The sequence below is a fragment of the Varanus komodoensis genome, unplaced genomic scaffold, assembly GCF_004798865.1.
Source record: "Varanus komodoensis strain SLA01 unplaced genomic scaffold, ASM479886v1 scaffold25, whole genome shotgun sequence".
Classification (NCBI taxonomy): domain Eukaryota; kingdom Metazoa; phylum Chordata; class Lepidosauria; order Squamata; family Varanidae; genus Varanus; species Varanus komodoensis.
In genome coordinates this window covers 8,225,475-8,237,334 of record NW_025335661.1, presented here as the reverse complement: position 1 = coordinate 8,237,334, position 11,860 = coordinate 8,225,475, and the positions used below count along the sequence as shown (strand labels likewise).

The following is an 11,860-nucleotide window of genomic DNA, read 5'->3' as shown; positions in this document are numbered from 1 at the left end:
TGACAAAATATGGGTTATATGATTGCAGAAAAGGATAACAGATGTGTTGAGGAAATATCATTACCGCTTATGCTAATTAGTAGACTTGCTGGACTCACTGGAATTGTTTGTTGCACCAACCTTTAGTCCTGCAATCCCAGGTTCTCCCGGTAAGCCTTGTTCTCCTGATTTTCCTGGACAGCCTGGTTGTCCTTTAAAACCTTGATATCCTTTATTTCCTACAAAGAAAAAAAGTCCAATAATAAGTGATAGGGTTTGACTGACTTGTGCACAGTTTATATCTACTTTCTTAAGTTATAACGTTTTCTTCCCTTACTAAGTTTATGAACTTGCAGAAAGAATGTGGCAAGGAACATGCAGTTACAACAAGCTGTCAGAAGGTAGAAACTGCACGGTGCCCCTGACTGCTTGTTACTAACTTAGAAGGAATTTTGGCCACAATTTCATGGCCAAGCAAGCAACCTACAACTGGACACTATTGCCAGGACCATGGGGGCCTTGCTTTGCTTTCAGTTGTCCCTGGTCTCACAGAATTCTCTAGAATAGTTTCCTGCACTACTACCAATTTCTGTATGGAACCCACTAGCCTCCGTGCACTGTTTAAATTGTTTATGCTCTACCTTTCTGTTCTGAAACTGAAACTCTCCCCACATACACCAAGGTGGTCATCAGTATCAGATCATTGCAACATCCACCTGAATCACCATATGTTTTGAATCCAATATTCTCTATAGCTTTTGGCCTGCAGTCCATTATTTTTACCCACCAACTCCTTCCTGGATTGATATATTGGACTAGGCTTTCAACTTTATAGTATTTCATGTCATGTTTGATTAGTATTGAATATTAGATATTTAGCATGTTCTATCTGAGAATATGGCTTGAGTATACTACTTAGTGATCTAACTAATACCTTGATCTAGTTTTAGCTGTTATCTTGATGGTCCTGTTCCCATGTTCCTAAGTGAACATTTACTTAGTAAAGAATATCTACATACAAAACCTATTTTGAAATGTTTAATAGAAATTGTTTTCATAGTTTCTAACCAATCTAGGTTATGAAATTTCAAGTGAATAAGTTGGAATGGAAGCTGACAAGCAGGATCTATGTCAAAGCTTCATTACAAACAAAATAATAAAAATTATATTGTTCATTGTCACAGAATGCAAGGACAACAAGTAACAGCACAGAAAACATATATAAAAGAAGCAATATTAATTTGTATAAGGGATCTAGTATGTATGGAGCACATGCTTCTGGTATCTAGCATGTTGAAATGAACAGGCCCTGTCTGAAATATGATTTACTGTCAGTCAGTATGCTTATATTTCTAATGTCAGACTGCCAGTGGTCCTCTTATTTATGTTTTATTTTGAATTTTATCTAATGAAACAATATGAAACACCTAGTAGCAGTCCTTTAAAATAAAAAGATGCAGCTGAAGTGCTGTCATGAAGATACAACTATGCATATAGGACAGAACAGCTGTAATTGGCAGTTGTGGTCTGAAGTTCTCAAGGTTATCATTGGCCATTTTTCTCATCAAATAAAATAAATGTTACCTTTCAGACCAGCATAACCAGGGAATCCATTCTCTGATAAGCCTGGATCACCTTCTGGTCCTGGGAGGCCTGGGTTACCACGCTGCCCTCTGGCCCCAACACTACCTATCAAAGAATGCAAAGCAAGTTCTAGTAGCTTTTGGATGACAGCACCACCTTCTTCAGAAAAGAACCCAGACACTTCAAACAGTGGAGGAGAAGGAACCGCATTACAAAAATAATAGCATCTTCCGAGTTTTCCTTCAGGGATATCTCAAGATGGCTATTGGTTACATTTATATTCTGCCTTTCCTCCAAAGAAATCAGTGTGTTGTATATGATTCTCCTTCTATCCACTTCATTTTTTCAACAGCCCTGTGAAGTAGGTTGAAGTGAGAACTGGTTATTGGTCCAAAGTCACCCATAGTCTAGCCAAGTGGGGATTCAGACCTGTGTCTCCCCAGCTCCAGTTCAGTACTCCGATCTCTATTCTACATTGGCTCTCAGTGCGGGGACCCCTAGTGCTGCCAGTCAGAAGGTACTATGCAGCTGTTCTATCTTCTCTTAACATATTTTCTGTAGTGGGAAAAGATGGAAGGAATGCTGAGAAAACACAAGAATTACAAGTAGAAGGGATGATCTTGGACCTCCTGTAAGCTTCTATGAATAAGTTAGGGTAATGAGATTGTAAAACTCTCATCTGGGAACACCTTTTCTCTCAAAATGTTTCTGCCAGAGAGTTGGGTCACATGTTATCTAGTAACAGTGCCAAAAATTATCTTGATTTGACTTTACTTCTGTTCAATATTCTTTCAAATTCCTCTCTAGGGTACTTCTTTGGGTAGTGACAGCTGCTTGGCTGAATTGGCCATGACAGATTTCAGATTGTCTTTCCATGCAGAACTTCAGATATGCTTAGTTTTGCAGTAGTTCAGCTTGAAGAAGTAGCTCTTACCTTTTACTCCTTCTAGTCCTGGTCTGCCATCTGGTCCTCGAAGTCCAGGTGATCCAGGAATTGCATTTACTTTACCAGATTCACCTTTGAGCCCTTTAAATGGATTTTTTAAAAAATCAATTCTGTCATGTTTAAATGAATATTCATTAAGGACAGTGAGGTTCTTCAGCCTTACACATCTTGAAAGTGTCAGTGTGATAGCTCCAGTATTGATACAATGATCAAGGATCATATGGATACCAGAAGGTACCCAGTAAATTCATTCTTCAGGTATCAGTAAGACCACCCAACTGCATGAATCAATGGAAAAGCAAGCTGATACAAATCAGAAATGTCATAGAATCATAGAATAGTAGAGTTGGAAGAGGCCATGAAGGCCATCAGGTCCAACCCCCTGCTGTTGCAGGACACCATGTTATACCATCCCACTCAGATGGCTGTCCAGTTTCTTTTTGAATGTCTCCAGTGTGGGAGAGCCCACAACCTCTCTAGGCAACTGGTTTCACTGTCATATTGCAAATTGACTTGATTATTTTGTGTCCTACAGTTGGTGCGCCTTCTGGAAATTTACTAGGAATCAAGATTTCTGAGCTTTTCCCTCTCAGGTTCTGAAAGGAGCTCACTAGCATCTACATGGACTGCCATATGAGAGAGATGGTTTACCTTGGTGTCTACCCTGAGCAGGGGGCTGAACCTGATGGTCTTCTGGTCCCTTTCAACAATGATTGTATGATTCTACATGGATCAGTAGTAGAACAGATGTCACTGGGAGCCTGGGTAGAATATATCATTGCCTTGTTTAGATTGCTCTGCATTGATGAATGCAGCTGCTCCCCACCACCAACCAAAATAATTTGTTTTTTTACTCTGAAGGGCTGGATCAGGACCTCTGTGTGTCTATGTGGTTGTGGTGGGGAAATATAGCATAGTTTTAAAGATCCAGATTGAAGCCCTTGTGCCAGTTTAAAGTAATGTCTGTTTTGACCATCAAATGCCTTACCTTGCATGCTGAAAGAACAATGATATGTTAATGTAGTGTCAAGTTGACATTTCTCAAAGAAGAGACTATACTGAACATTTAGATTGTTCTTTGGGATTGTACAATTTATCCAGTGCCACCTTCTGCTTTTAAATCTACCATAGATGACAATGACAACAACAACAATGTGATTTACTGACCAGCTACTCCAGGAAGCCCGGGCAAACCAGGTTTTCCTTGAGATCCTTTAGAACCTTCTACTCCTTGTGGCCCATATCCTGCTGGTCCAACACGACCCATCTCTCCAGGAAAACCTGAGCTACCGATTAATCCAGGTGAACCTCTGTCTCCTTTTGGACCATCAGCTCCCTAGGAATAATTTGGAAAACAATGATTAGAGAGCAGTGCTTGAATTCTACTGTATGTCATGATATTCTGTTTTAGCTTGCATGACAACCTATCATGAATAACTAACCACACCAGGTTCTCTTATCACCATCACCACCATCAGCAGGATTATCAAATTTCTATATTGCCACTTAGCCATACAAGGCTCTCAGGGCAGTTTACAAGTTACATTAATGCATAATACAAGATATAATAAAATACAATATAAGACAAGGTACAAGAGTTCAAAAACAGCGACATGTGGCAATAACTACAAGTATTTACAGAATTTATGAAGTTTCTAAGCAATAAGAAGAAGAAGAATTAAAGATAGACAATTCATTATTATCATGTAGCCTATGAGTACAAACCAACCAGCCAACAGCCAGAGTCTCAGATCCAGCCAGGCAACCACTGGGCCTCAAATGAGCACCAATGGGCAGTGCCCAGGCCACTGGTTGCAGGTAAATTGGCCAGCATGGTGGAAGGTGCCATCTCAGAGTAGATGCCCACATAAGTCCACAAATGCTCTCAACTGTTCCTCTGACTTGAAATCTGGGTACATAGGGAAAAGGGTTTTTCTTTTCTACTTTTTTCTGACAACTGTTGCTGTTGGCAAAAGTAGGACTCTTTTGAAAAACAACAACAACAACTAAAACAAATAAACAGGGATTTAGGCAAGGCAAAAGGGGTAGTTTCAACAGGGAAGTACACATATTAGAGATGCCAGATTTTTCTGTTTCACACATTGCAATAAAAAACCCATGGATTAAAGGTTCGTGCTTTATTTAGCTGTTCCTGTTTGCACTAGCAGCTATCAAGCAGCATGATTCAGCACACATATGGACACCTGAAAAAAATCAGTTAATTGCAGTATGAATTTTTATACTCTGCTAAATAAGAAAAGTCAAGTTGGATACAAATGAGGCATATATCTGCCTACAGTAATGTCTATTTCAGTAGATTCAAAGAAACTGTTTCTGTTTCAAAAGTTTCTATTTGTTTGTGTAAGGTAGAACTAAGTAATAGTATGTACAAACCTGTGCACCCACAGGACCTTTTGAACCATCCAGTCCAGGTTGCCCAGGTGACCCATCCAATCCATTTTCTCCTGAGCTTCCTCTGGGTCCTGGTTCTCCTCTGTCACCTTTTGGACCTTCTGGATGGACATACCCTGGTTCACCTTTTGATCCTTTAAGGCCTTGGATTCCTGGAAAACCTTCACTTCCCTAGGACACATTTTATGAATAAAGTCAATGTTGGATACTGTGGAAACAATGCATGTAGAGTCTGTTCTGGCAAAATAATTCTCTCCAGGTACAAAGAGGATTTTCCCATTATTAGCAATTATGCATGTTCTCATAACCTTCCGTTTGGTTTGGTTTGGTTTGGTTTTAAACGTGGTTCTTAACTGCAGTTGGTCCACTGAAGGGTTAGGCCACATTTATTAACTAGCACTGAGCATTTTGAACACGCCTGTGCATTGTCAGCTGCACTAATTCCTAGTCCATTTTTAGGCCCAATTTCAAGTATATTGTAACCTTTAAAAATCTTAATGGTTTGAAACCCTTCAACCAGAAAGACCGCCTTCCCCTATATGTACCTACTAGAACCTTAAGCCCTCCTTTGGAGACTCTGCCTTGAGTGCCCCTGTCAATGAAGCAAGGCATGTAACCACTGAGAAGAAGGCATTTTCAGCAGAGGCACCTTATTTTTAGAACACCTTTCCTGAGAGATTTACCAGTGTCTTGATCACAGAAGCCAACATAGACTCAGAAGTTGAAAATTCAGAGGTGCCAACAAAGAAAGGTGTGAGAACCACTGTAGAACTGGAGACCCCCAAATATGATATGTTTGGCATGCCCATGCTGGAATGAACTATTGTAGTCCATCCCTGAGGTTATTTCCAATACTGGGTCAGTACATCCTCTTACATGAGCGTTACCATCCATGATGCTGATGTGCTAATGGTGTACTCAGCATTGCTTCCTGGAGAGACAGTGTCATGCTAAGCTTTAGTCTAGAGGCCCGTCTGCTGGAGGCTTTCCCCTTGGTAGGAAAGGGTGGAGTCTGAGAAGGTTTTTCTGGACTAAATGGCTTCAGTCTGGTGTCAGAACATAGGCAAGCAAATTGCCTATGAGGAGCTCTCTAGAAATGGCATTAGCCCACTTGTCTTGCCATCCAGAGCCCTGCAGGCTTTTCCTTCAGAACAGAACACAATGGCTGGGCACCATCTTTATGGGTGTTTTGGCACCATGCAAAGCCCCTTTTCCTCAGGTGTTTAAAATTATTTATATTCTGCGGTAAGGGCTATCAGTTTATAATCTATGTCTTAACTGTGTTTTGGTTTCAACAGTTTGTATTTTTTATTTATTAGATTTATATCCCACTTATTTCCAACAAACCCAAATCAGCTTACATCATTCACCTGCTCCTGCTCTCCATCTTATCCCCCCAACAACAATCCTGTGAGGTAGGTTGGGCTGACTGGCCCTAGTTGGCTCCATGACTGAGGGGGGACTAGAACCCAGGTTGTCTGAGTACCAGTCCTGTGCTCTTAACCACTATACCACCCCGGCTTTCTTTTTTGTTTTACATGGTATTTTATTGTATTTTTGCAGGTGAACTTCCCAGAGAACTGGTATTACAGGTTGGATATATATACCACATCATTCATGGACCTGCAGTTGCCAAAGGACTAATGTCTTTTATGATCAACACCATAACGAAAAAGAAAACAAATGCTTTGCCCTTCCAGTCTGGAGATGCTCACTGCTTAAGAATGCAATTACACACAAAGCAATTCAGCATAAGGCTTACCTGAATGCCAGGAGACCCCTGCTGTCCAGGGAACCCTTGGGATCCTTTCGGGCCAAATATACCTTCTACACCTGTAACGGAAATGCTTTGATTTAGAAGAAATGAAAGGGGAAACAGACTAAAGCATCCATGCAAATTATACTACTACTGCAACTAATACTACTGTTTATATAATTTCGGGTGCAATCCATGGACATTTCATGCATACTCAGAAAATTCTACATCTGTTTCTTTAATTTATTATATCTTGGTATCATGTAAATTCTTTACACATGCCATTCAAGAGAAGAAAATACTTCAAGGGCATATTTCTATATATTTTCATGGGTAAGGGGTAGGACAGGAATATGCAGAAATGCATAACATGTCATGATTCCAGAGTTGATCTGGCTGGGTGTGATAGATTCAGTGCAAAGTTCTAGGCCAAATCCTGCCCTTTTAAGACTTTCCACTTTGCAAGGAAGGGGAGACTTCATTGTTCCTCCTTCGGGCCAGAACATACTTTCACCTTTTGCTGTGTTAAAAATGAAAGTGCTATTCAAGTTCATAAGCATTATATTAAAGCCTGCATGTACGTTAGCTCCTACGTCCTAAATGCACATACTTGAAAATTCGCATTGTGCAGGCTAATTAAAATTTGATTCCCATATAAACCTGCTTTGGTTGACAGTCAACAAGCCAAATTCTATCAGTGTGAGCTAGTTGCAGAAATGCAACACTTGCTTTGTGCTGCCCAAATGTTGCCAATTTCAACAGGAGTCATAGATACCATTGAACCATTGAACTTTGACTGAACATAAGTTACCAATAAACTATTAAGAGAAAAAGGTGAAGATAATAAATAGAATGCAAGTGAGGCCTGAAACAAAATGTTGTGTGGAGCACTCCTAATCTGGAGCTCCAGCAGCCACGCACTTCTCTGGAATACTTCATCCAGCTCCAGCTCATTCCCCAGGCTCAGCCCTCCTATCAGTCAGAGTGAGTTGACTGCCTCAAGCAGCAGACTTTGAGTGTCATGAAAGAACTGCAAACACAGCAATTTCATTTATAAAGTCTGTTATTGGCAGGAAGGGGGAGAGGCACTTGTGAACAGATCAGCTTAGGATGCTAAGCACCTTGACTTGGCAGGGTGAGGTTCCATCAGTTGCTTTGCCTCTTGAGCCAGTCCCTACTCCAATACTCTGTGCTCATTGAACATGTTCAGTTCCCCTTAGGACCATCCCACTCTGTCCGTTCTTTTTTCTGAGATACATCTGCAAAGTTCTCATTTCGCCAGACTTGCTTATACTTCAGTCTTGTGCATGGATGGTTTGGCTACATGTGTATCCACAGTCAGATAACTTGGTTTGCTATTACTACACAATACTATCAAACCGATAAAGAATAGCAGGGGTAGCACATGTGTGGCTTCCAGGACCCACTTTGTTCCTTACTAGAATCTTGAACATTAACTAAAATCTGGTGCAAAAGACACACATTTAGGGCAGAAGTCTATGTAGGTTTAGAACGAAAAAGAAACCTACAACTTGTGGCATAGCTGAGGCTTAGCAGGAGTGGTAGGATTTTATCTCTCTCTAAGCATGCCTAAGATTGCATCCTTAGAAGACCTTGAGCCCAGGAATTTGTTTTAATCTCAGAAATGAGTTTGCACTTCTCTAACACAAACCTCCACTTCTGCACACCCTGCTCCCCAAACATCCTTTATTTCTGCAGTATAATAGGGTGGGTGGGGTCAGTTTGTTAGTCCTATTGTTGAACAACTGGAAGTCAGAAATCCCTGTAGATCTATTGCAAATCATCCAAAGATCTATTGGTAGGTCCTTATCCATAATCTTGCCCACCCAGATCAACAATTTCAGGCTTACAAACTGCATGTTAGTATCTGAACCTAAGAAGATTCCATCTGTATTAGACTGTCTAATTCAGCAGTCAATTTACAAGCAGTGCCAAGCTGGATTTTAATGCTGGTTTGTAATGCACATATATTTTCTAAATCATGTTCTTTATCAAAGAACTTCACTATTAATGGATATGATACACTGAATGACTTTGGGTAGCATATTCTGAAAAATGGAATATACCCTCAGTGGGAAATTTCTATGCTCTACTACCCCCATCTCCAAACCTTGGTAGTTTAGTAATACCATCACCATCTTTTACCTTTAATTCCATGTTGACCCTTAGCCCCAGGAACACCAGGAATGCCAGGTTGTCCTATAGTATAAGTGCACTGGTCACATGGCTCTGCTTTGTCACCTGCAATAAAACGGTGCTTTTGTTAAAGGTCACATTGGCAAATTATATCTGTTGTTGTGAGTCATGCTTCTCCCTGCCACTAGTAATAGTCTCACCAGTACTTCTTTGCCAAACATCTTTATTTTACATGCAAGTCTCTGAGCATACACAAAGTGAAATGTTAATGTTAATGCTCAGGGTACCTGTGAGGTAAGCCGTGTTCAGGGACAGTGACCATTCTTACATACCATTCTAAGCCAAGATACAGTGAGACCTACACAACCAAGAATGAACTGCAATGGGCCTCCAATTTGCAGACTGTTCACCTTCTCCTCCTCCTGCCAAGTTGTTGGGAGGAATATGGAATCTTTCCCTTTTGCCTTCTCTTAACTGTGGCTTGTTGTTTCATCTGACATGAGCCACTAACCATTCACACGTAACAACAGTTCCTGAGTCGTTTAATCCAGCAATTGTTAGAGTCGAGTGGCAACAAATGAGTGTACTATCTCCTGATTATTCATCACTCTTCCACTTTCAATCAACAATGGCCAAGAATGGCCTGTTCCTAAGTTGTTATGTCTGAACCCAGATCTCTGGCATTTTTAGAGGTTAAACAACTCACAGTAAATCCATCAATCACCCATGGTTCTTATTCACCTTTAGTTCTTAACATAATCTGGGACCAGAATAGTCCCCCCCCCCCGATTGGTGTAATTACTACCCCCTTTTAAAGACACCAGCACCACTACTTCTCTCTCAAGGATAACTGACAACCTCCTGAATTTAGCCTGATAACCCCTCCCTATTAGATAAATAAGCCATGAAGGGCAAGAGTCAAGAAAATAGGTGGGCTAACCAGATCTGGTAGCACTTCCTCTCTCAAGAAGGAATGTATAATGTCCGAGACTCACAAAGTGTATTCTGCGCTTAAATAGTCTTGATTGACTCTCTTTGGCCTATTGTCAACATTTTTGCCCACTGTCTTGCTTTGTACTTGATTTATAAAGGTTAGAAACATCTTTGCAAGCCAAATGACTGACCTTTTGCCCCACTAGGTCCTGAAAGACCTGGAGGTCCCATGCATCCTGGGCTTCCAGGGTTTCCTGGTGGGCCATTTTCATAAGTTATTGTACCTGTTTAAGAGTAAGACAGACAAACATGTAGTCTCATATCTTGCCTACAAATATAATAATAGCCATTCTGGGTTCTTAGGACTTGAGGTCAAAGTTGGATTCATATAACATATTAACAATATGGAAAAATAGACAGAAACCAGTTCCAAGCCATCTTGGAATTAAATCAACTGGTTCTGTTTGCAAAGTATTTCATTTCCTCTGGTTTTCCTGTTTTACTTCATGAGGGTTGATGTGATAGCTATTGCTTCTCTAAGGGTTGTTGGGAAGCACTGGTTTTCGAATAAAGCATTCTGGCCCTGTACACTTACACAATGAGAGAAACATATTGGCAGACTTAAAGCTACAAGGCTGGATCTGTAACCATGAATCTACAAGGTTGAATCGACAACCACACAGATTCATAGTATGGCTCACCTGGCTGTCCTGAAAGTCCTGGTGATCCTGCTGGGCCAGGTCGCCCTGGCAATCCAGGAAGTCCTGGTGGTCCAATAGCATCTGTCCCAGGTTGTCCTCTATCTCCTTTTCTTCCCTTGATGCCAGAAAAGCCTGGCAGACCTTTGGGACCAGGCTGTGAAACACCTAATGCACATTTTTATAAGTCAAATTATTGCAAAGTTTATATGTGATATGTATCAGTTTTTAGCTATAGTATTGGGGAAAATTCACTTTCAACCAAAGAACAATTGTTACAGATTATCTCATAATAGTAGGAAGTATTATTAATAATAATATATAAGCAACACAACCAACAAGATCAATGGCCTCATTATTTTTCTGTAACAATACATACCTGACCTACCAATGGCACCAGTGGGACCTTGGGGACCTGAAAACACAATAAGTTAGTTAAAACCTATATTATGCTTTTTTTTGTTTTGAGCTTTAATTATTTCAGTGTCCCCTTTCCTAACAGAAATGTATAATTTTCTCAGATCTTACAGATTAACAGCCCAGTCCTCTACATACCTACCCAGATCTAAGTCCTCAGAGTTACAGAAGGAGCAATCCTATGCTCCCTAGACAACACCCGGGAGGCACAGGATAGTGCTCCATTCTTGGAACTGAGAATCAGAGTTCCAAGCCCACCTTTCCTTGGAGCTGACCCAGAAGAAGCCATCTTGTGTGCCACTCTAGAGTCAGTAAGGGGACCTTGTAGAAGGTTATAAGTACATTTCAATAGGCAGGGAGGGAACACATTGGAGGTGCCAGTATATAAGCTGTCTGAAGTCTCAGTAGCATTCTTCCCTCCTCTGGTCCTAGATGGGCAAAAAAGCCTGTTCAGAGAAGAAGTTCATCAATAGCTTGTCCCACCTTGAATAGGTTTAGTCTTGGAGTTGAGGGGTTTACAATCACTGTAATAGGATTACACCCTAAGAATTTCTACTGAAATCAACATGATTTTTAAAGGTCAGATGCTGTGGGGTTTGGTTTATTCTACTTATTTATTGTAAGCCACCTTGAGATGTTTGTAGGGGACCGGACAGAAAAGCTTTTAATAAATAAGTACATATATTTTGGGGAACCACCTCTCTTTACTTGAAGCTAAGCAGATTCTTGTGTTAATTTCCAGGTATTCTTAATTCAAAGTGGCTAATTTTGTGTGTTTAAAAAATTATTTATTAAAAGATCAATACCGTGCCTTTAAAAACAAAATTCTCTGCATGTAAGAAGATCCAGCCTACTCCTAATTGCATAAAAGACCATTCAGGATATTGTGTCTAACCCTGAACATCTGCAAGTGCAACAGGAGTTGCTGGTGAAAAAGTTTTAGCTTACTCACTGTGGCAGGCAAGGGGCTGCATAAGG

At 40.5% G+C, this 11,860-nt stretch overlaps 1 protein-coding gene across 1 annotated transcript in view; it reads right to left on the bottom strand.

Annotated features, from left to right (window-relative positions):
- COL4A3 (collagen type IV alpha 3 chain) overlaps positions 1-11,860 on the bottom strand; it is a 62,620-nt gene that overhangs the window by 27,452 nt on the left and 23,308 nt on the right. The window contains exons 19-28 of the mRNA XM_044432744.1: positions 10,845-10,880; positions 10,469-10,633; positions 9,959-10,051; positions 8,844-8,939; positions 6,684-6,754; positions 4,904-5,092; positions 3,677-3,845; positions 2,498-2,590; positions 1,564-1,668; positions 121-218 (exon numbers count right to left, since the gene is read on the bottom strand). Coding sequence (XP_044288679.1) covers positions 121-218; positions 1,564-1,668; positions 2,498-2,590; positions 3,677-3,845; positions 4,904-5,092; positions 6,684-6,754; positions 8,844-8,939; positions 9,959-10,051; positions 10,469-10,633; positions 10,845-10,880 — 1,115 coding nt within the window. The remainder of the gene's footprint in view (positions 1-120; positions 219-1,563; positions 1,669-2,497; positions 2,591-3,676; positions 3,846-4,903; positions 5,093-6,683; positions 6,755-8,843; positions 8,940-9,958; positions 10,052-10,468; positions 10,634-10,844; positions 10,881-11,860) is intronic.